Raw genomic sequence first — 23,247 nt, 5'->3', positions numbered from 1 at the left:
ATGTTTCATGGTTCTGTCAGTCACCCAGTAATATTTAAAAGAAATGCAAGGAAATGCATGTTTTCACATTTTAAAAACGTTTCTGGCACTTGTAGAACTTGGGTAGTTTTGTTTTACTTGAGAGAATAAAATGTCAAAATAAGTTGTGAATGTGGCTGTTGTTATAAAGGTGTAGTCTACTGTATTTACGAGGCTTTAAAGACAATTGTTGGCCTATGAATAGCTTAAAAGCAAAGACTGTTTAGTTTCCCAGACTTTATTTTACCTCCACCACAATATACATTCACTTCTATGGACCTTAATCTCGGAGGGTGAATCTGTAGTGCTGGCTGGATGAGTGGACTTCACCGGAGTGAAAATAAGTCTAGAAAGTCGTTCTAAAGTAAAATGATAAGGGACTTCTGAGAAAGTTGTAAGGCTTGGTTATAACTTGCACAGTATTGTTTTCAGGGTCCCGTATGCACTATCCATCATTAAATTTTCATGATTATCCTCACTTTTATCACAATTACGTTTGGATATAATCCGATAAAGATGACGTTTTCGTCCTGCATTGATTATTATGGTGGTGGTACTATGGAGTACAGCAGCATTTCCAAATACTTGCCTGAAAGGTGCCTGACTGCAGGTGAATGGAAAGGCGTGGGCGAGGCTGGCAAGTGCAGAGGATGCAGTGGGAATAGCTGTGGTTGCCAGCAGCGCCGTGCCCTGCATGCTGACACACAGGTGAGCAATGGGAGCTGGCGCACAGTGCAGTCTGTGGTTCAGCTTACCCTGGCCTTCATGTTTCCTCGCCCTTCTAACATTTTCACTGCCAAGCAGCAGAGAAAAGTGTATTTACTGATCAGGGCTGAAGATCAATGGACAACCTCCATTCCCACTCGAGCAATCTTCTCACACACTGAGCCTTGAAGCAAGAGACATCTCCACCTGGACTCGTTGGGGGCCTGACCCATGGAGGCCATTGAGGTGAACTATCCTCGGATCTTTTTCCTAGGTGGGCCTCTGGGGACCCTCCAGTGAAACTTTTTGTGAGAGTTTTGGGGATTGAGTATTTTTTTTGGGCATGCCACAATTTTCACAAGCATAGGTACAGATTGAGTCGTCTGAGTTGTAGTTTGTTAGTTAAGCTATAATCTGTTACGTATCTTGCCACTTATCCATTTGTGATTTGTTAGGGCATTCTTTATTTCTTTGACATGCTTACTTAATGTCTGTTCATTTTAATATTGGCATACAGTAAGACTCCCACTGCATAACAGTTTGAGACAGTCTAGGTTTTGCAGGGAGCCGAGTCCCACTTTTTCTCTGAATGGTTTTCATAATTCAGGTGTGACTAACTGTAGAATTCTTACATGCATCCCTGGTTTCCTGCTTAGAGGAAAAGTAGACATACATGGGTGCCCTTACAGTAGTTTACTTTATCTGTACACAAAACCTTGAATTATCGGGCTCATAAACTCAGGGTTCTCCCCAGGAATTCTGTACAGCCGGGCGGCAGAACATTACAGCCAGGTGCACTTTTAAATAAACTTGCCTTACCTTAAATATATAATACGACAAAGAATTTGAATAATGTGTTGTCTTTCGTTGACTGTATCTGGTTGCGCTTTTGTATGTCACCGTGCTTATTTAGGCACGCTAAGATTTGACTGGGGAAAGAAAACATAGATTTATTGGAGTTCACAAAAAAAAGGTAACCTTCTCACTTCCTTTTTAATTATTGAGATTATTGCTTCATTTAAATTGTTTTCTTTATGTTAAGTTTTCAGGGCATTTTGTTAATGCACGTCTGTTTTTGTTTTTCGCTGTTCATTTTAACCATTTTTTTACACAACAGTACTCACACACGTTTGGTCACCATCATAATTATTGCATAAAACCGGTGTGTAATAATCCAGCACCTCTGCACTTAAGCATTAGTATGTCAGCTGACAAGTGTTCCGTTGATTCCGTTGATAGCCTCTATACGTGAACCCCCAATATCTCTCACAAGCACCTGTGTACATATTTTTACGATATCACAACAAAAGGAACATTTTTGTGTGTGTGCATATGTATAGCTATTATGTACTACAGTACAATAATATGACAAAAAATGGACTGAGTGATAATACTCTAAAATAATCTTAATATCTTTTTAATAAAGTAGCGGCGCAAATATAGTATTAGGTGGTGGATTGCGCCGATCAACGGCATATTTTGAAAACCCTGCATTCATTGTCACTATTTTTGCTTTGAAGATAATTGGTTATTTTTTTAGCAGTCATTATTTATTTTTTTTGTTTTATAAAATTTATTTTATTATTTTCTCCCAATTTGGCATATCCAATTATTTTTCGCTACCACCCCCGCGCTGACTCGGGAGCGGCGAAGACAAACACACGCTGTCCTCCGATTCATTTTGCCATTAAACATTAGGTAATGGCAAAATGTTTTAATGTTGTTGATAAATCCTACAGGTGGCAGAATTCCTTACTTACTTTGCATTGCATTGCGCATGGTAAGATTTCTGCGGTAATATCTCTTATGAGATTTTTCTCTTGAGACACATCCTTCACTTTGTGTATCTAATCCAGAATTAGACTGTTCCTGCTGTAATTAAGCTTCTAATCAAACTACCGAAGGGCTTTGTTTTATCTGCATTCCCCTCGGAGATTTAGAACAAAGGAAGAGTTTTATTAGATGTAAAACCATCTTGTTAACTATTAAATCTCCTGAAAACTATGAAAACTTCTTTTGGAATTGAATTTCCTCTTACAGCGCTAGAACCATGAAATAAAACACTAAGAAACAGTAGAACTGCCGATTATTCTCTATACAAATATACGCAGTCAATGGTTAGAGATGACTTGAGCCCTGAGTTTCCTCCATACTACTGCAGGGAGTACGACAGGAGCTGGTGTTATCTGAGAATTGAATATAGCTCAATGCACTGTTCTGACCTCACCTTATTGAGCAATTCATATTAAAGAAAAACGTAAGATTAAAAAATGTCACTTTTCCTGTATATCCAGGTAGGTAACTGCAAAGTATTGAAGTGAAACAAACATTATTAAAGCTTTCAGACTTGATTGCACCAATCAGTGTAGTAAGAGGAGGGCTTTTGAAAGACATGAAATATCTGTAATATAAAGAAGCCGGTCTTGTGAGTTTCCCAGTCCAGAGATCTTAACTGCATCCCTCTATATGGGCAATTTCCCTACATGAACATGAGCCCAGTACTGGAACAGAGACTGTAATCCACCAAACAAAAGGGACTACCTTGTTAAGCCCTTCCCCTCACTCAGCAGTGCTACAGAGAGAGTGTGGAAATGAGCATGCTAGCTGGCTCTGCCCTGTGTGGTATAAATATCTTCCAGTAAGTAAGGCTGTTTGTTCTTCCCTCTTCTGTTCCTTCCTGCTTGCCTTGTCCCTAAGAGCAGCTGGCAGCCCTGCCGAAGGTGTTGCCTCTCTAATTGGACTGATTGCCAGTAAGTGGCAGGAGCCGAGTGCTGGGCCAAGAAGTGCATTACTGGAATCTGGGGAGCCCAAGATGTCACAGGCTCATTGGCTAGGACAAGGGGCCGCGCATGACTCGGTTATCTGTAGAGATATCGCTCCAAGAGAAATGAAATCTGACTAACGAGGGCAAATCATGGGAAATTTCCATTACTTCAGGTCTGGGATCACAGATTGACTTGCAGCTTTTTTTTTTTTTTTTTTTTTTTCCAAAACAGCTGAATAAATGTTTGGCTGGAAATTGACAACTTTGGGAGGTTAAAAGCCCCAAGCAGATTTTCTTGGTGTTGTGTTTTTTTTTTTTTTTTGCGTTTGTGTGTTGAGTAGCAAGCTGTTTTCCCCAGAAGGTCACTTGTCCCTCTAAGTGAAACTATGGGTCAGATTTAGTTATGTAATATAAAGTTTTCAACCTTCTTTCAAAAAGGAAAATAGTCAATTCTAGTTAAAACTAGGACTGCAACAAAGGGTACATTTTGACCTAATTTTGAAGGTTCAGAACACATTACCGAAGGAAGGTTCGAACCTTCAATGGTACTAGTTTGCATAATTTAGTGGTGACGTTACCATAGCTACTTGTTTATATTTGATTGAGAATCCTATTTTAGAGGTAATCCATATACATGGAATAAAACATTCACATGAAATGCACAGTACTGTATAATACTTTTCATTGTACTGTAATTGAAATGTATTTCAGTTACTGTAACTTCAGTAAAAACTGACAGTATGCATTTGATTGAGACTTACTGATGAGGAGAATGCTGCTCCCTTGACATATGTATTAATGAGAGTTGACTGTAGTTGAGTATCAATGATTCATGTTGTTTTTAACCATGTAGTCCATCATTTAATGATCATTTAACCATAACATACATTGTATCGTGACCTGTGTATAGTGGTGCATATTATATTGTGATGTATATTTAACTAAAATACTGTGGATTTTGAAAGTACATTTAAACCCATACGTTCCAGTCCTACAGTATTAACAGAGATGGTTTTAACAGATTTCTGCTACAAAGTTTTCACTGGAACAAAGGCTAGAGTCCGTGGCGGAGGTGGGATTTGAACCCCAGATCTCCTGGCTCCTTTAGTCCACGTCTCCAACCACAAAGCAGCATTGCCATGGAGTTACCGACTTCTTCCAGATATAAAGTTGTACTCAAGCAAAGACGCCTCAGGCTGTGTCTTTCAGGCTGGAAGTAGTCAGTCTCTGAGTTCTACACAGATAGCCTAGTTTGCTAAGCTTTTACTCAAGTGCAGGAGGAGAGACCTACTTCTCCAGAAACAAGGACTGCAGGGCAGTCCAACGCATGAGCCATATGGTTCATTGAGCTCCAAAATATGTCTGTTTTGATTTGGAGGTACAGTATCCCATTTAAGACTATTAATGGTTCAGTGCACACTGGGAGTTTCAGCAGAGGTTTAATTATATTAAAGGTAGAGTAGACAAATAGACAAAACCCTTCTAAAAGGAATTTACAAACCATGCTGGGACGCTGCATTTAGAATCGCCTGATAAAATTCCTCAGTCAGTGGACGTGTTGATAGGTAGAAATATAAATGATAAATAAACTGTCATCAAGCTGGAAAGTGTAGCTCAAGTAGTTTTACCAGAGTTTGGATTCATGTTTGACCATTGAACCAGTGGTGCATAATTCTGGTCCTTGAGGTCTAGCTATACCTTTTAAATGATGTTGTTGAACTAGTGTAATCTCCTTCTACAGTAGGTCTTAATCAAATAACTATTTAATAATACAGATAAAGCCAGGAGGACTCCGGAACTAGAGGACTTGATTTGTGCCCCGCTCACATATAGGAATGAATGATGAACTGTTTGATTAACTGTAGGAAGCGTTTCAAAGAACCATGAAAAGGACATTTGTACTGTATAGTGTCTTTGCAGAGTTGTCATATTTGCAATCTGTTTCAACCAATCATTTTGTTATCCTTGCTGTGCAAGATAATATTCATATTCATTTACAGCCATACAATATCTTATTATTACCTACTGTATGTATTCATTTGAATCCTGGTTGTTCTTCATATCAAATCTTGAGTAAATAGCACTTTGTACCCATTGTAAAGAGTTGTATGTGCCCGATGCATTTTCATTAACACAATAATGATTTTATTATAAAATGCAGTATAGTACAGTGTTTTATTAGGATAGAGAAAAAAAATAACAAATATATTTTGGCGAGATGACAGTATCTCTTGACGTTTAAAAAATGTTGAGATTATGAGATAATTTTGTAACCTTGACATGATTTATAGGCCACCAAACATAGACACAAATTTGAAAAGTAACACTTGCTAGTTAGTTTATTGCCCCCACTGGGGGCTTAACCAAATGAAAAACATGTTAACATATCATAAAACAGTAAACCATTGTATGGCCAGCATGTAAAATCTCCACACGTAGACAATTTAGCTAGAAATGCTCTTTCAAACAAATGTGAACAGATGATTTTCCAGTCTGGCGCAGTTGCTTATGAACATGCCCCATCTGTGTTGATTTAAACTTGTTGGCCCATCCTAGAAGGAGTCTGGTTGAGAGGAAACGGCTCTACTCTGTTGGGTTTACAGCCATTGTGTGAACCCCACTATCCCTTTTCTAATGCATCTGTAAAGCTATTGAGTGTGTGTTGAGAAGCACTTGATTACCCTGCCGTTAATTGAAAATAAAATGTTGATGAGCTGCAGTGAACTCTACTTTATATGCTGGCTATATAAAAATGGCCAAATATTTCTCGTTGCTCATGCAGCTGATAGCATCTGGCACAGGCTGGTTCTCAGGGGAGTGCAGTAATCTGTTCCATCAGCATTTACTACTGAACAAATTAACTAAGACAAGCACCACTGCCTGAGCCAGCGAAATTCTTCCATTAGGAAAATTATAAAGCCATTACAGACTACAGTTTGCTCTTTATGGACAAACTTTTGTTGCTTGCCCCGCTGAAAAGGGTTCTACAGCCAGGAAGGAGTGCTTCACTGTAATCCCAAATTTGGTTAAACTGGGTTATGTCAAGTCCATTCAGAATTGATTTTTGAATACAAAAAATGAAATACAAAATCATCCATGTAGAATAACCTACAGTTGCTCCCCATTATCTTTTGTCTGATCCATTTGGCATATAATTTCAAATTTACCAAATTCAGATGTTGTAGGAGACATTAAGGCCCATTCAGTAAGCCTTTGTTCACCTGTTGAACCTATGCAGTGGATGTCACCAAGCCACTGAACCCTGAAGAAAAGGTCCAAACCTGGCTAGTCTCTGCTTGACCAGGTCGGGCTCCCCAGTAAGGGTTTCAGAAGAGCAGCGAGACAAACTATCCCCAGCCAGGAGTGCAGAGACCAATGCCACGCTACCAGCTATGATCAGCAACTGTGCAAACAGGATTGCATGATTCACCCTGCACTCCAAGCGCCAGTGCATTTAATAGGTGAACCACTGGAGACCTCCCCTGGATCTTTCTGTTCTGGTGAGTTTCATCCTCTCCTCTCCTCATGCAGGACTTATGACCCTTCCAGAAAGTTTGAAAAAATGGCTGTGGTTTTAGCTACAGTGACCGACATGGATTCATTCTCTTTCAAAGGGATTCTGAATCTCTGTCTTTACATTTACAGTGATGCCCGTGTGGTTTCAAATACTCGATCAGTTGTTTCATTTTATGATTGTGGTTTCAAATACTCGATCAGTTGTGTCATTTTATGAATCTACTACTTCTACAGCACTTCATTTTAGACGTCTGTCTTACAGTACTTCATTTTTCACGTCGGTTTTAAGTAGTGCAGCTGTCCCAATATAATCCTTGGAACCCACTATATGCAGTAATATTGATATTGCAATATTCAAAATGGGGGCCAAGTGACCAGTGTCTGCTTGGGAGGGCTCCTGGCCCCAGTATTACCCAGATAAAAACAAATTATTTATTTTATTCCTGTACACTGGCGCCAAGCAGTCCCAGTGTTAGCGCAAATTAGGATTTAGGACCTTGCTAATCAATTTTAAGTGATTAACCAATTCATTTGCATAATAAAATAGGCGTAATTGCAGCATCTGCTAATCAGTCTCAAGAGCTTAATTTGAGTGAGGCCCAGGGGAGGAAGGCGGTTTCTTTCGGTTCAAGAGAGAGAGGAGAGAGTGGCTGGGCTGTATTTCTTTTATTAGATTTCTCCCCCATCCCTTAAAAGAAAGCTGATTTGAGGCTGGAGCTTGGGTTGAATGTGTGGCAGCTTGTTTTGCCGGTCAGTGGGCTGCAGCAGGACGAGACAGAGTTTACTGACCTGCATACAAGGCTGGGGGAAAACAAAAGCAAGTTGTCTATTTCTTGTTTCGATGTTTGGTCTGTATTCTAAAAAATCAGTGAAATATTTATTTCTGTGGTTTCAGTCTGGCCTTGGATGGGCGAGTTGAATTCTGTTGGTCTCAGCTGGGCTCTTACAATCGTGGATAGTTATCCACCAGACAATTACCTGTCTACCTATGTAATAGTTTATTTTATTAAATGACTGAAAATCTGTAATCCTCCCGCATCGCACAGTATCCAGAGATGTGCAAAGGGCAGTCGAGTGTTAACACCTGCCGATGGCACATCGCTTGGTCCGTCCAATAACTGTCCTAAGAGGAAACAGGCTGTGCCAGCAGCCCACACAATCTAAGATCAGATAGCTTTTCAAGTTGACTGAAATGTAGTAATAATTCTACAAACTGTGCCTTGGCATGCCATTCTCCAAGATTAGGTTACAGTATGTCAATCCCAAATTGGAGATTTCAGGGCTAGTGTGTGTAATAATCCTATTAATTTAACAGTAATGCTTCTAATAGAAGCAATACAAACCAAGAGCTGTCAACATTGAAGCCCACAATTGTTGTTGCTGTTGTTGTGTTCAAGGCTTCAGTCTGGTGAGCAGTGTTGCAGCCTGACTCGATTTTGTTTCTTGCATCTGCTTCCCAGATGTCAGGAGCTATGCAGAACTTTGTGCTGCTCTGCACCGCAAGGTATTCAATACTTGCAGTAGCGCCGGGCTGGGGTCGAATTTGACTCCTGAAGTATAGAGCTGGCGGGTGTTTAAGAGCCAGGCCTCGGCTGCCCTCCTTGTGATATTCCTGGAGTGGATTTATAGGGTTTAGAGTTCGGGAAAAGCAGTAATAATATCAGTAATATTTCCCGCTGTTGAGGAAAATTCAGTAGTGTGATTGCACTGTGAATGTGCCCATTTAAACATTGCTCCATATTACCTTGCACTGTTTTGACCTTCTTTTAACTTGTTTTGACTTGTTCTTTTAATATTCATTGTCACCCATAACTATAAAGCACTCAGTAGTGCAACTATATTACAAGAGACAAACTCTTCAGTTTATTCCTTTGCTAAAGGCCTTGTACCAGATGTTTTGTGTTTGTAACCCTTGCTAGTATTGACCTAGATGCAGAATTCTAAAAAGTTGCTGGGAATTGGCTCCCCTTTGACTCAAAGTTGTAGAGAAAATTGGAGCCAAGACCAGACCACCTTATAACCAGTTATGCATAACTGGTTGCCTTATAATGCACACTGTATCCAGACCACATGTATAAGGCCCTGTGCAAATCGCGGAAATTTTCTTTAAAATTCACAGCATTGTCACGGGTAAAGTATTGTATTTCGCAGAATGTACATGGAAATATAAAATAAATTATGAGAACAGATTATTATTTTTTTTTTAAACTGCAAATATACAGATAAATGCACTGACATCAAAATTAACATCAAAGTTACTCAAGCACTTTTGCAATAGCTTGTGAAACAGTGTTGTAATTAACAGCCTGTAGGTAAAGTGTATCTGCAAGACCAGCTTTCAGTTCTAGTACGTCGGGTGCATGTCACCATTTAGGTCTTGCAAAACAAATAAAATGTGTAACCCATACTGATCTTGTGCATCAGTCGGCTCGTCAGTGTGACCACTGACAAGCAACCAGGCTGTTTTACCAATTCCATAATCTCCTGCTTGTGATACTCGGCAACTTTAGGTAAGTATTCACGTCTCAGCTGGGCTGATGAATGAATCACTCTCATTGCTACACTCTGTCTGAAGAATTTTATGTAACTTTTGGTTGTCCAATTTTTCAAAAGGGATATTTGCGCAAACAAATGCCTCTGTCAGGTAAAAATTTAATAAGTGGACTTTTGGAATATGCAAGTCACCATTTTTTGTTTCTTTGCAAGTAATGCAGTCGCAGTACTGTTCTGGATTTCCGCTTTTCTCTTTTCGGTGAATCTAAATGCCTGTCAGCAGACGAGTTTCGGTAGTGATCTACAGTAACGTTGCAAGACATACAGAAGAGCTTACCTCCATCGCTGTGTAAAACTCCTGCTGGATACTGCTTTACGTGATCTGCTGCAGACACGTTTTTAGCCTTTTTAGAGACATCCATTTTCTTGTTTACAGTGTGTAGTATTTTAATTTCCTGCTTAGATTATATATAGTGACATGACATAATCACTGCACAACATTGTGTGCATGGCAAGTATTACATGCAGGCACATAGCAGAGCTGTACAGTTTTGTTATGTGATTTTTTAAAATTTTTTGTATGAAATCCATATAATTATGAAATTAATTTTAAGAATATTGTAAAAATTGCGGTATTGGGCTAATTTCACGATTTCCGCGCAGCCCGTGAAATCGCGATTTTCACAGTGCCTTACACAAATATACTAGGGGGGGCTAAGTTGAGACTCCCCAAATTCATTTCACCCATGACCTGAGATGTTATGCACAGAAAAGACCCGTTCAAAAAGGTGCAATCAATGGACTTTAATCTAGTGTGTGAGAGATGGCTCAGTTAAAAGCTACTGTACTCTGAGAGCTGAAGCAATGCTCTGTTCAGGGTAAGCATCGCACCGCAACCTGTCCAAACTTGTGTTGGCTCTGAAGTGAACTGGCATCGATTCTGTGAGGGGCTGCTTCTTGGGAGAAGCTCTCTTCTGGCTTGTGTTCTAGTGTAAATGAGGGGCCCCCTGTGGAGCGCTGTGTAATTACAGGCTTGTCTTGTTATTCCTTCCCAGAGAGAACTCGACACCACAGCCACCGTATTGGCCAACCGACAGGATGAGAGCGAGCAGTCCAGAAAAAAGCTTATTGACCAGAGCCGTGAGTTCAAGAAAAACACACCAGAGGTGAGTCACGCATGCTTCATTAGCATGTCAATCACAGCTGATCAGAGCTTTTTCAAGACACTGTACAAACTATACCAGTACTCTAAACTATACCAGTAATTTAAACTAAAATTTCCATACCAGAATCAACATAAAAATATGATGACGCCTTCAGTAGAATTGGATACGGATATCCGCTTATTTATTTATTGATTTAGTTCATCTGACATTTCTGAAATGGAGGAAATTAATATTTTTTCCATGCTCTCTAGAATCAGTTTTAGTCTTAATGGGTTAATGGGTTAAAGCTGTGTGAATAGGTAAGAAATGCTAGTCTGAAAAAATTGCATTGCATAGACAATCTGTTTGCTTTATAAGGATACTTTTATGGCCCACAGCTTGGCTGAAGTGAAACCTAACAGACATTTCCTGATGTTGCTGTAAGAGAAAATTACAGGATGGGAATAAATGTATCAATTTTTGTCTAACCCTGGAATGCACTGTACAAGAGTGATTCAGTTCTTGTCCTTTAACCACAAGGGTTTCCATCAGTCCTGCTGTCATGGATCGAGCAGTCATTTTGTCCAGGGCTGTCTTTTGGCAGAATGTGTGTTCATTGAGTTTCTCCAAGGTTTCCTTTCTAGTACGTTCAAAATATCACCATATTAATTCCAAGAGATGCAGGAGATGATCCTGATAGGTGGACTGCTTTGTATCACCTGCAATAAAATGATCATTGGCCTGTTTTTGTTTAAAAGCACATTCTTTAATGTGATGTAGTGGAACACATGTTCTTGACAACAGTAAATCAGATTTTATTGTCATTCGAGAAGCACTTGATGGACAACAATAGCTGCATTTCATCACACTAAACCTCCATACCACGTCATGTTTTGCAATTGATCAGCACACTGAATCAGTTCACTTCTGATGCTGATTGATCAGACCCTGCGTATGTGCATGCACTGGTTATAGTTTTGATATGCTGTATATAATAGTACATTCTAGATATATGAATATAGTTGAGTAAAACTGATGTTTAAGAACACAGAACCAGAGGAAACAGGGCAGTATGGTGTTCTGTTGATCACATGCACACTGGGTAGAAATATGTATTTACCTTGCATTGATTTCATAATTTATAACATAAGAACTTTCTCTGACAACCTTAACTTTATATGGGCAACTCTTTTGTGATGCTGATTGTTTCAGATCCCAGTCGCTTATAACAAATGATATTGTATGAAAAATTATTTCTATCACATGTTTTGTACATTTATAAAGGATACATACTTATGCATATTTAGCTCTATATGAATGAATATGATTTATGTAAACCTCTTTTGATGATACATTCTACTCTTTATTCATAATAAACCATTAATCCACATTAAAACTTCATGAACAGGAACTTATAAAAGACTACATTAGCTGCTGTGCTGAAGAATCCAGGCCAGCACCGTGCTTCTGTAGAGCTTTGTCAGCATGTCTAATTTGGGACTGTAAACTCGCATCTGTGATTTTAGGACTGAGTCAATAAAAAAAAAAAAAAATATATATATATATATATATATATATATATATATATATATATATATATATATATATATATGAATATGAACATCATGAAGGGTGTAAGATTAACCAACAGATTCCCTGTATTTTAAACACTGTAATGTGGCTCAGAAAGAAACTGTGTCTTTGTTTTAAGAGAGGGAGAGAGAGAGAGAGGGGGGGGGGGGGCTGTGAGGGAGTAAGTGTGACCTAGTGGTTAGAGCCGAGACTGCGAGGGAGGTATGTGGAAGTGGGTATTCACACTCTTTATTAATGTGGAAATCAGCGTATCTGTGAAGCGGGTATTCACACTCTTTATTAGTGTGGAAATCAGCGTATCTGTGGAAGCGGGTATTCACACTATTAGTGTGGAAATCAGCGTATCTGTGAAGCGGGTATTCACACTCCTTTATTACTGTGGAAATCAGCGTATCTGTGAAGCGGGTATTCACACTCTTTATTAATGTGGAAATCGGCGTATCTGTGAAGCGGGTATTCACACTCTTTATTAATGTGGAAATCGGCGTATCTGCGCGGAAGCAGACGGTCATCATTTCAATTAAATTGAGTACAGTATAGTGCAAGCCAACGGACAGTACTGTATTGTAGTTACTGTACTACAATTGCTTTTGGTTTCATTGGAAATGCCTTCAAGAGGAAACACATCTCCATTCCTATCAGCCAAAAGCGTATTAAAAAAAAAATAAAATTGCTGAAGAGAGAAGATCATAGAGAAAGAATTAATGACGGCAGCTGAGACAATGGACTGTGCACAGTGCAAATAGATTGAGAGGTGCATCTTAGCAAATGGAACAAGCATTGCTTTTGTGGTTCATGAATCAAAGAAAATACAATGTCCCTGTGGATGGACCACAACTTATTGAAAAGGCTTGTGCAATTTTCCAGTGTCTTACCGCTGATTCGCCTGACATTGAAGATTTTTGTGGAAGTGAAGGCAGCGGCATTGGAATACATGTTGGATCTATGCACGGGGAGAGAGGATCAGCTGATGAAGACAGCGTTGCTCCATACAAGGCAAAATTCTTAGAGGATGTCCGAGATTACAAGCCCGGGCAAATATAACACGGATGAAACCGGACCTTTTTGGAAGAAAATGCCAAAAAGAATGTTTATGGCAAAGGATGAGAACTCAGCTCCTGGATTTAAAGCCAGTAAGGACAGGCTTTCTCTCTTAATGTGTGCAAATGCAACGGGGGAGGACAGGTTGAAGCAGCTGACAAAAAATCCTTGATGCTTTAAAAGCACAAACATAGCGAATTTGCCTGTTCTGTGGAGGCAGATTTCAAAATCTTGGATGGTTGCAGATATGTTTGAGGATTGGTTGAAAAACCACTTTGTTCCACAAGTTTATTTGCGATCTAAGAATTTGCCAGAACGGGCAGTGTTGGTGCTTGACAATGCCAGTTCCCACAATGACTAATTATCTAATGAGATAAAGAGATTTAAACAACAGTGCATATGACATAAATGCTGTGAAGAACTTTTGGCACACATACAACTTTAAGGGTGCAATTTACAACAGTGACTTTAAACAAAATATGGAGGAAACTGTGGCCTGGTTGCGTAAATGTCAAAAACTTGGAAGATGCCCCTGTTACTAACGAGGATTTAGTTGCTGCTGTAAATCAGTGCTGGGTTTGGAAGGCTTAACTGAAGAGGACTTTAATGAGCATTTGGAAGAACACAGACACGAGCTAACAGACGAAGAACTTGTTGAGCTCGTAACCGAAAAGCAGCAAATGAATGAGAATTACGATGATGATGACGAAGAAGAGCAACAGACGCAGCAGCGATCTTCCACTAACTGTCCGAAGGGACTTATTCAGGGAGTCTGGCAACTCATGGGCTGTCAGTGCCTTGGAAACCAACTAAGCAGACTTAAGACTCTCTTAGCCTGGCAGTCTGAATATGAAGAGCAGTTATGACAATTCAAGAATCGGAGCAAGATCAATTTTTAAACTAGCTCTCTCTGCCTCTGAACAATGCTGTACAGTATATATTTTGATAATTGTTGTACCAGCTTGGACGGATTGGAAATGCTAATCAGACCCTCGTATTTTTAAACATGCCAAGCAATTCCACAGTTCACAAATTGGGAGAAAAACAGGTGTGAGTAATCCCGACTGGAAATGAGAAGCAGCACATAACTGTAATGCCCTGTGTGATAGCAGACGACCGCAAACTGCCTCCATATGTGTAACTGAGGTTGTATCTTTTGTAAATGCATATTTATTTGATGTTTTATTTTTTTCTCAAGTTGAGGGTGGGAAATTTGGGCTGCATCTTAAATTCGAGGGCGTCTTAAATTTGAAGGAATACGGTAAATCTTCCAATTGCATTACCACATCTCGTGTTAAATACAGTTTTTCTTTTACCTAGAATAGCACCACATTTTAAATGAAAATACACATTTGCTGTGGTTTTCCTCCCAAACAACCCCTGCATTGCCATTAGCTTTTTGCACCAATGCAAATGCTTTTATAAAGCTTTGGTTTCTGTATCACTGGGAGGGGGGCCTGTTCTTTTTTCTGAAAGTTGTAACTCTGAATACTTTCTGCATGAGAGTTTGGTCACAGAGTAATTTCACTTGTGTTTGCCTCCCTACATGCATAGCTCTGTAAAGCGGCAATCTTTTTATGTTCCGTTTCTGTTCTCCCTTTTATTTAAGCCCTTCATGTTTTATTATGTAAGTCGTTGCAAGCGGCGCTAGACTACAAGAAGATTTGTGTTTTTTTTTCCTCCAAATTCCTGTTGAGTTACCGCGTAGAAAAGTGTTGATGAATAAATGGAAAATAAAAACCTGCTTTGTCTCCAGCTATACAATAAATCAGGCGTCTTTTCCTTTTAAAATGTCCAAGGTTGCAATTTATGTTTGAGCTTAATAACCCGTTACTAAATTAATCGTGCTGGGGTTTTGGCTGGGAGGCTGTGTTCTCTGGGATTCTGTGAACTCTGTAAAAAATGATCTCTCAGCCTCTGCCCAGAACTGAAGGTACAAAACATCAAGGGACTCTAGCCCTGGGGAGGAAATTGTATCCTCAGTTGCTAAGCATTGGAAACTTACCTTAATTGCTTCACAGTTCTCGCTTGCTGCTGTTCCTGTATTAGATACTGTAAGCATTCTGAACACCCAGCATGGCCACAGATACAGTCATGGAAACAGTCTTTCCTGTCATTTTCATACGTGGATATCCTGCTCTACCCACAGGCTACAGTGCATCCCAGTCTCTGCTCTAACCGCTGGGCCACACTGCTTACCTCCCAGTCCCTCAGCTCTTACCACTAGACCACACTGCCTCTATCCCAGTGCTTCAACTCTAGCTACTAGACCACATAGTCTCCCAGTCCCTCAACTCTTACCACAAGGACACACAGTCTCTCAGCTCTTACCATTAGGCCGTCTCTTCCCACAGATTTTTTTTTTCTGAGCAGATATATTCCAGATGGAATCATCGAAGAGTGTATGTGGTGGTTTCAATGTCAAAAATGTTCCAGAGAAAAAATTACAATCATTTGTGTACATGCAAGTGGAATCTGATGGTGTTCTGAACACTTGAGCATGGTTGTGTTTACAGGGCCAGGTCTCTCACTGGCTGCAGAACTATATATTGAGAATAAGGTTATTTCATGCACAAGTGTGCTGACTGGCCTAGAAAATTGTAAGTTAAAGAAGGAAATGTTGTGGTCTGTGATATGCCCTGTGATCCCCTAGACCTCTCTCTCGGTGTAAGGGTTATTGAAAAAGCAGAAGGCTCTCTTGTGATGTCACATGGGTCGAGATAATGGGTGCTTGGGGCTGCATTGACCAACATGTCTATCAAGATATTCAGACATGCTACAGTGGCCAAAACCACAGAAACCAACCCTGGACACCTGTTCCACTCAAATAACATGCTGGGAGATATGCATCGGTAGCAGGTCACTCTCATTTTATCTGTGTACATCTCCTTAGTATGTAGAAATGACTGGACAATCACACTTCTCTGTTGAATACTGCTTTTCCAGTTATGCAGAGTTTTGGAGAGATGATGAAGGGCTTCATGGTAGGCTGTGATTGTCTGTATTTCTCATTTTTCATCCTGGCACCGCTGCCCTCTACACAAAGCAGGACAGCTTAACTTTCCATTCTGCCTATTTTCCCTAAAGCCCTGCTCTTTCATGCTTCTCTTAATTTTGTACTTGTAAAGTGGCCCTCCTCCATTCCATAGCCAAAAATAGACCTATTAAATTTGCATCAGTCAGAAAACCTTTTTATTTTGAGTGTTATTGAGCGTTCCTGTGTCATTTTAATGGTAATATTTCTCAGTTGCACCTTTGCTAGGTGTCCCACTTAAGCAGGCACCGTCAGAACTGACACATTTATCGTGAAATCTTTTTTGTATGATCTTCAACATCAATAAAGTAGAATAATGTGAGGGGAGAGTTGCTTCTGATTACCTCAAGCAGTGAGGAGTATTCTTAATAGCTTGATGCTCTCCCAGTCCCTCATTACCAACCACTAGGCCAAACTGCTTACCTCCCAGTCGCTCAGCTCTAACTAGTAGGCCACACTGCCTCCCCCTCAGTTCTTCAACTATAGCTACTAGGCCCCCCTGCCTCCCTCCTAGTCTCTCAGCTCTTACCACTAGACCAACACTGCCTCTATTCCAGTGCCTCGGCTCTAAACTTGATTCAAACCCAGATCCGCAATAGACTTTGACTACAGTTAGTCTCATTTAGATATTAAGATAAAAAAACAACATGACACAGCCACCTAACTGCATGCCTTTTTCAGCATGCTAAGAGCAGGGGGCACCATTCATTTCACTTGTGACCTGTGCTTGACTGAGCCACAGATCTCTCTGGGCAACAGCCCCTGGAGGAAGCCTGGTAACAAAAGTCACCTGTCTGGCTGCCTCTAGCCCGTCGCTTGTGATTAAAAGACCTGCCGTCGAAGGATGTGATGAGGAATTTGAGGGGCTGCCAGGGCGAATCAGAAGGAGCTGTAAAGTGAGCGTTCCTGACAAAGTGAATATAGTAATTAGGGCTGATCTGCTGGCATGGTGCCCATGCTGGCTGACTGGCGTCTTGCACAGTTAATTATAGCTCTGTTTAACATGAAGCACACATATTTACCAGCGAGACAGTGAGAAAACCCAGCGTGGAGGCCTCTTTAATGAAACAGGCGTTGTCTGTAATCTGGTCTGGCTTGGAGCTTGGGAGTCAAATTTGATGCCCGACTTGAAAGGGTATCAGTAGGGGCTTAGAAACCTGACTTTGAGTCTGAAATGTAAAATGAGACACTGGGCACCCTTGTAAACTCTCCAAAAAGTATGGCGGAAACGCATTTGCTTGGTGTCTCGTTATTTCATTATGCTTTTTTGAGATTTATAATGCAAGCATTTGCATTTACATTTAGTGGTTAAAGACAAGGGCTTGTAACCAGGAGGTCCCCGGTTCAAATCCCACCTCAGCCACTGACTCATTGCGTGACCCTGAGCAAGTCACTTAACCTCCTTGTGCTCCGTCTTTCGGGTGAGACGTAATTGTAAGTGACTCTGCAGCTGATGCATAGTTCACACACCCTAGTCTCTGTAAGTTGCCTTGGATAAAGGCGTCTGCTAAATAAACAAATAATAATAATAATAATTTACTGTTGTACACTACATAAACGTCAAGGATTACAATGTAGTATTGAAATGCTTAATTGTGCCGTTACACAGTCATTTAACACATTTAGTGAGTGTGTGTGTATATAAGGAAAGAATGTTGCCTGACAATCTCCTGTTTCAGTTGCAAGTGTGAGGAAGGCACCCTGCAGCCCAGCAGCACTGTGGCGTTTCATGCCAGTCCTGTCTCAGCTTTTGATCCTGCATGCTTTTCAGTCTACAAGTCGGTGCTTTTAACATTGGCTCTTCCTGTATTCCTAGTTTCTAAATAAGGTAATTGAGTGGCTTGGCTGTGATGCTGTTGAAATGGCTTAAACTGTCTTTTTAATTTAAGAATCGTGTGCTTGTGTTTATTACACTGGTGTCGTGTGTCTATCTGCCAAAAGGATTTGGTCCATCTGGTCTGGCAATGCTGGCTTGACAGTGAAGCAGAACTGACTGGATTTGAATACATGCCATACTCTCCTCCTGTGGGTGTTGTCATTTAGCTGCTTTGAATGGGTTCCTGTTACTGGAGTGCCTGTCTGCTTTGTGTGCAGCATGTATATCTAGAATAGGGTGTATAGTATAGTGCTGTATGGTACAAGCTGCTATCCACTCCGTGACAGCTCAGAATGGCTGCCCACGAGTGGCTTTGATTTTGAAAGTCAACTTGTATCTTACACAGCACCCTATACTGTAATATATAAAGAAAAAATTAACAGTATCCCGGGCTAGAAGTTAACTTTTAAGGCAGTAGTGAGTATTTGCTACCTGCCTGGAAAGTAGGTAGCAAAATGGACTTATTCGGTAGTGGTTTATTAATAATTATTTATAAAAATAATTTAAAAAAATTAATACCTACCTACTGTTTTAAATAGACTGAATATCCCAAACTATCACATAGTAGGCCTATATTTAAATCAGAAAGTATTTATTGAAACCCCCTGCTCAACTAAGTAATGGAACTAATGAAATTCCTTGTCGAAATGTATTTTGTTTTATCCTTAAGTTTTACGAGAATGCAACCCTATCTGTCATCTAAGCATTTGATATGCCATCAGTACATTTTAAACAGGTTGTTTCATCAGTGCAAATTAAGTGGTACGAAATGATCCTCTTAGCTGTCTGAGATTTCGGTAACTAACAAATCATACACACCTATAAAGACAGGGATAAAAAATGATGTGTGCCACATTATCATTCAATCCTGCATTGTATGACCTTATAAATTACAAGGTTACATCCACAACCGAGTCGTTTGAAAATTCCAGGACGGTACCGCTACATTTAAAAGATTCATGCAATGTGTTCTACTAACTGGTTTGTTCAGAAACATGTATGCTCACACCCTGCCTTTTCACTGCATTTTAAACGCTGTACAATTTTGAAGAAATTAACTTAGAATTAATGACAGAATAAGGGATATCACACAAGGGTTAAATAAAAAAAGAAACGCTGGGTTCGTTTTATTAAACAGTGATATTAGTGTGTGTGTTATAGTAACGTTATAGCTAGCTGTTTGCTCCTGTTTTTTTTTTTTTTTTCGTAGTCGGAGTTTTGATAAAGTAATATTGATCTACTTCATTTTTATCGTGGGTGAAACCAGGGTTAAAATTATAATATAACCGGATCCGCCATTCTCCATGACAGATGAAATGAGCATTTTATAGACACTGAATGAACTTAATGTCCTGTTAGGTCATAAAATCGTAATGTTTTTAACGGTTATTTAATTGTACTTTTGGTCTATAAAATAAACTTCATACCTTGAAATTGTGTCCACGTTGTTCTGGTACTATAGGTATTTGTACTCCATTGTCCAATACGATTTGCATTGTGGGCCTCACGCGTATCTACATGGGGCGGTACAAACCTCAGTCATCTCAATCGGGAAGCTCTATTAGCAATGGTTTCCCTCTTTATGAAGGCTGGCTGTGTGGTCCAGTGAGGAGGAGGCTGTGTGGTCCAGTGGTTAAAGAAAAGGGCTTGTAACCAGGAGCTCCTCGGTTCAAATTCCACCTCAGCCACTGAGTCATTGTGTGACCCTCAGCAAGTCACTTAACCTCCTTGTGCTCCGTCTTTCTGGTGAGACGTAGTTGTAAGTGACTGTGCAGCTGATGCATAGTTCACACACCCTAGTCTCTGTAAGTCGCTTTGGATAAAGGCGTCTGCTAAATAAACAAATAATAATAATAATAATAATACGTGTTCACTCAGGGTCGGTCATATAAACTGCAGCGTAAGGTATCGGAAAAATGCTACTGCATAAAAAAACTAGTAGCAAAATGCTACCAAATATACATTAACTTTGAGCCTTGAGTATAGCTCATTATAATGTGAGGTAATTTCCATCTGATACAAAAGAATTTTAGATGGCTGTATCATTTCCATATTAGGGTACAGTATTCAGCAGTATATATATTATCAGTGCTAGGAGCTATATAAAACATCTTTCCTCTCAGCTGTTTTGAACTAGAATGAAAGCATTTCATAGGCTATTTGTTTATACTGATAAGATAAATATATTCAAACACAATTCTTGAAATGTTTTGAGAGGCCAAAATGTGTATGTGTTCGCCAGTAGTATTAAATGCAATTTTGCTGCATATTAGAAACTAAATCAGTTACTTTGACTATCACCTTCATCAGGGTTGCATCCATTTGAGATGTTTAAAAGTAGCAAAACTAGTACTTTTCCTTTTTAAATCTAAATTTGTAGCACTGATCAAAAAGATCATATTAATTTAAACACAAGGTATGGTGCTGACATTCATAGCTTTTTATTCCACTTTTATTTTTTTTGTTTCTCAATCTAATTAATAATGCATTTACAGTGTATTTCATATCTTTCTACACATCTACCTAAAAAAATATTTGTACCGGTACAGAAATGTATATGAGATTTCAAAATTGTTGATCTTAGATGGGTATGCGGTCATATTTATAAAAGCTAGAATGAATAAATAAATGCATAAAGAACCTTACACTGCACACATCATAATGCATAAAGAACCTTACACTGCACACATCCTAATGTATAAAGAACCTTACACTGCACACATCCTAATGAATAAAGAACCTTACACTGCACACATCCTAATGAATAAAGAACCTTACACTGCACACATCCTAATGCATAAAGAACCTTACACTGCACACATCCTAATGAATAAAGAACCGTACACTGCACACATCCTAATGCATAAAGAACCTTACACTGCACACATCCTAATGAATAAAGAACCTTACACTGCACACATCCTAATGAATAAAGAACCTTACACTGCACACATCCTAATGCACAAAGAACCTTACACTGCACACATCCTAATGCACAAAGAACCTTACACTGCACACATCCTAATGCACAAAGAACCTTACACTGCACACATCCTAATGCATAAAGAACCTTACACTGCACACATCCTAATGCATAAAGAACCTTACACTGCACACATCCTAATGCATAAAGAACCTTACACTGCACACATCCTAATGCACAAAGAACCTTACACTGCACACATCGTAATGCATAAAGATTGACCTCTACATTTGAAACATGGACAAATTCTCTCTATAACATCTGTGAAAAATGTGTGGTAAATTTGCAATGAAGGCCTACGGCCTCTCCCTCTCTCTCTCTCTCTCTCTCTCTCTCTCTCTCTCTCTCTCTCTCTCTCTCTCTCTCTCTCTTCCATGTTTAATCTAATTCAGGGTGGAGAGGAGGGGGCCCGGGTCACAGCTCCCTCTGGAATCCACTCACACATCTCGAGCGGTGAGTGCATGGGCTGAGCCATCATCAGTCATCCTCTGTCTTTGCTGTCGACAGCCAATCTGTCATGACCCCTGAGCTGCCATGCACTGGCAATTTATTCAACCAGATTAAACCACACTGTCCCCAAGTAGCCACCGATGTGCACCTTTATTAATCGGGAATATAGATTTTGTACATCACAATTTAAAGGAGGGCTAATCCATTTTAGTTTGTGTTGCAATCGGCAATCTAATTTCTTAATCGATTATCACATAGGCTTTTATCGGCAATAATCGATGCATCAGCAGCAGTTTTTTTTTTTCAAAATCAAGAACAAACTTATTTTTTTTTATGAGAAGATCCAATAACAAAACACTGCTGTGTGTGATAGTTAACCACAACATACATTCAAATGAGAACCCTTCTGATTAAAAAAAAGATATACTCTAAACTACTTGTTCAATTAACTGAAAAGAATATGTGTGCGCCCTCCTCGTATGTTCCTTTTAGACATTAATAATAATAAATCACTGCTGTTTTTTTAACAGAAGATCTGAAATATCTTCAGCGAAACCACTGGCCGAAAGTGTGTATCCTAGAAACACGCTGAGGTTGGCTAAATACCATTGTAGCACTAACTAACTGCAACGATGAATTGTTGCAACTCTAATTTTCTAACAGTGTTATAACTGCCCCCCCTCCCTTTCTTCTTTTGATGATTTTTAGGTTTGTGTATTTTATACTTTTGAAATCTGTAGATATCTCAAAGACAAAGCCATAGATGAAGAGTTGCTGCTGTATCCTATGTGTTGTAGTTCGGACTCATCATGTGACCTACAGAAAAGGGACCAGGATACAGCATTTTATCTTCAGCATTGTATTTGAAATACTTGCTTACCCTGAATTAGCAAACACAAAAGGACACCAGTAATAATGTAAATAAAGCTATTTAAAGGTAAGACAGATTTAAATAATGTTAGCAGCACTCCTTTAACAAAATAGTTTCAATGCCACCAGAAACCTATGAAAACATTTGCTTCATTTGAAAAGGTTTATATGCCTCTACTTAAACGCTGGGAAGCTGAATTCGCAAGAACCACAGTGAAAGTACACAGTTAACTAGCTGTCTGACAGTGTGCTGAGGCAGTGCTGCATCGCCTGCCTTGCTTGGTTTGGGGGCTGTGATTGTGAGTTTCTGATTACTCCAGTGCTGCTCTCTGATGATTCACTGTCTGCGAATGCTGCCGTGCATGGAAACGAGGAGTGACGCTAATATGTGCACTCTACTTGTGCTTAAGTTACCACAGAGTAGAGCAGCCAATTCCTTCAGTACGTCACTCAAATCAACAGTCAATTCTCTTTAAGACCAACTTGGATTAAAAGACGAAACTTATGGCAAAAAAGGTTCCGGAATGTGGTGTTTTTTAATGAGGTAAAGAATACAAGATGTATGAAAAGAAAAAAAATGCAAGGTTAGACAAGTAGACAAGCTGACGTCCTCAGTGTGCAGATTGTACTGAATCAGTGGACTTATGAGAAGCCACTAGATGAAACATTTGGCTGCATTATGTTTTGATTTGACTATTTCTGATTAAAAAATACATGCTGAAGATATTTCAAAATCGTCTTTTTATTTTTCTGTACAAC

At 39.6% G+C, this 23,247-nt stretch overlaps 1 protein-coding gene across 6 annotated transcripts in view; it reads left to right on the top strand.

Moving 5' to 3' along the window:
* The window catches only part of LOC117429602 (protein CASP-like), a 163,267-nt gene that overhangs the window by 31,376 nt on the left and 108,644 nt on the right, over positions 1-23,247 (top strand). For all 6 annotated transcript variants that reach the window (XM_058998296.1, XM_058998293.1, XM_058998292.1 and 3 more), the window contains exon 2: positions 10,552-10,662. In XM_058998296.1, coding sequence (XP_058854279.1) covers positions 10,552-10,662 — 111 coding nt within the window. The remainder of the gene's footprint in view (positions 1-10,551; positions 10,663-23,247) is intronic.

The sequence above is a fragment of the Acipenser ruthenus genome, chromosome 24 (assembly GCF_902713425.1).
Source record: "Acipenser ruthenus chromosome 24, fAciRut3.2 maternal haplotype, whole genome shotgun sequence".
NCBI lineage: Eukaryota > Metazoa > Chordata > Actinopteri > Acipenseriformes > Acipenseridae > Acipenser > Acipenser ruthenus.
This window is presented reverse-complemented; position numbering and strand designations above follow the sequence as displayed.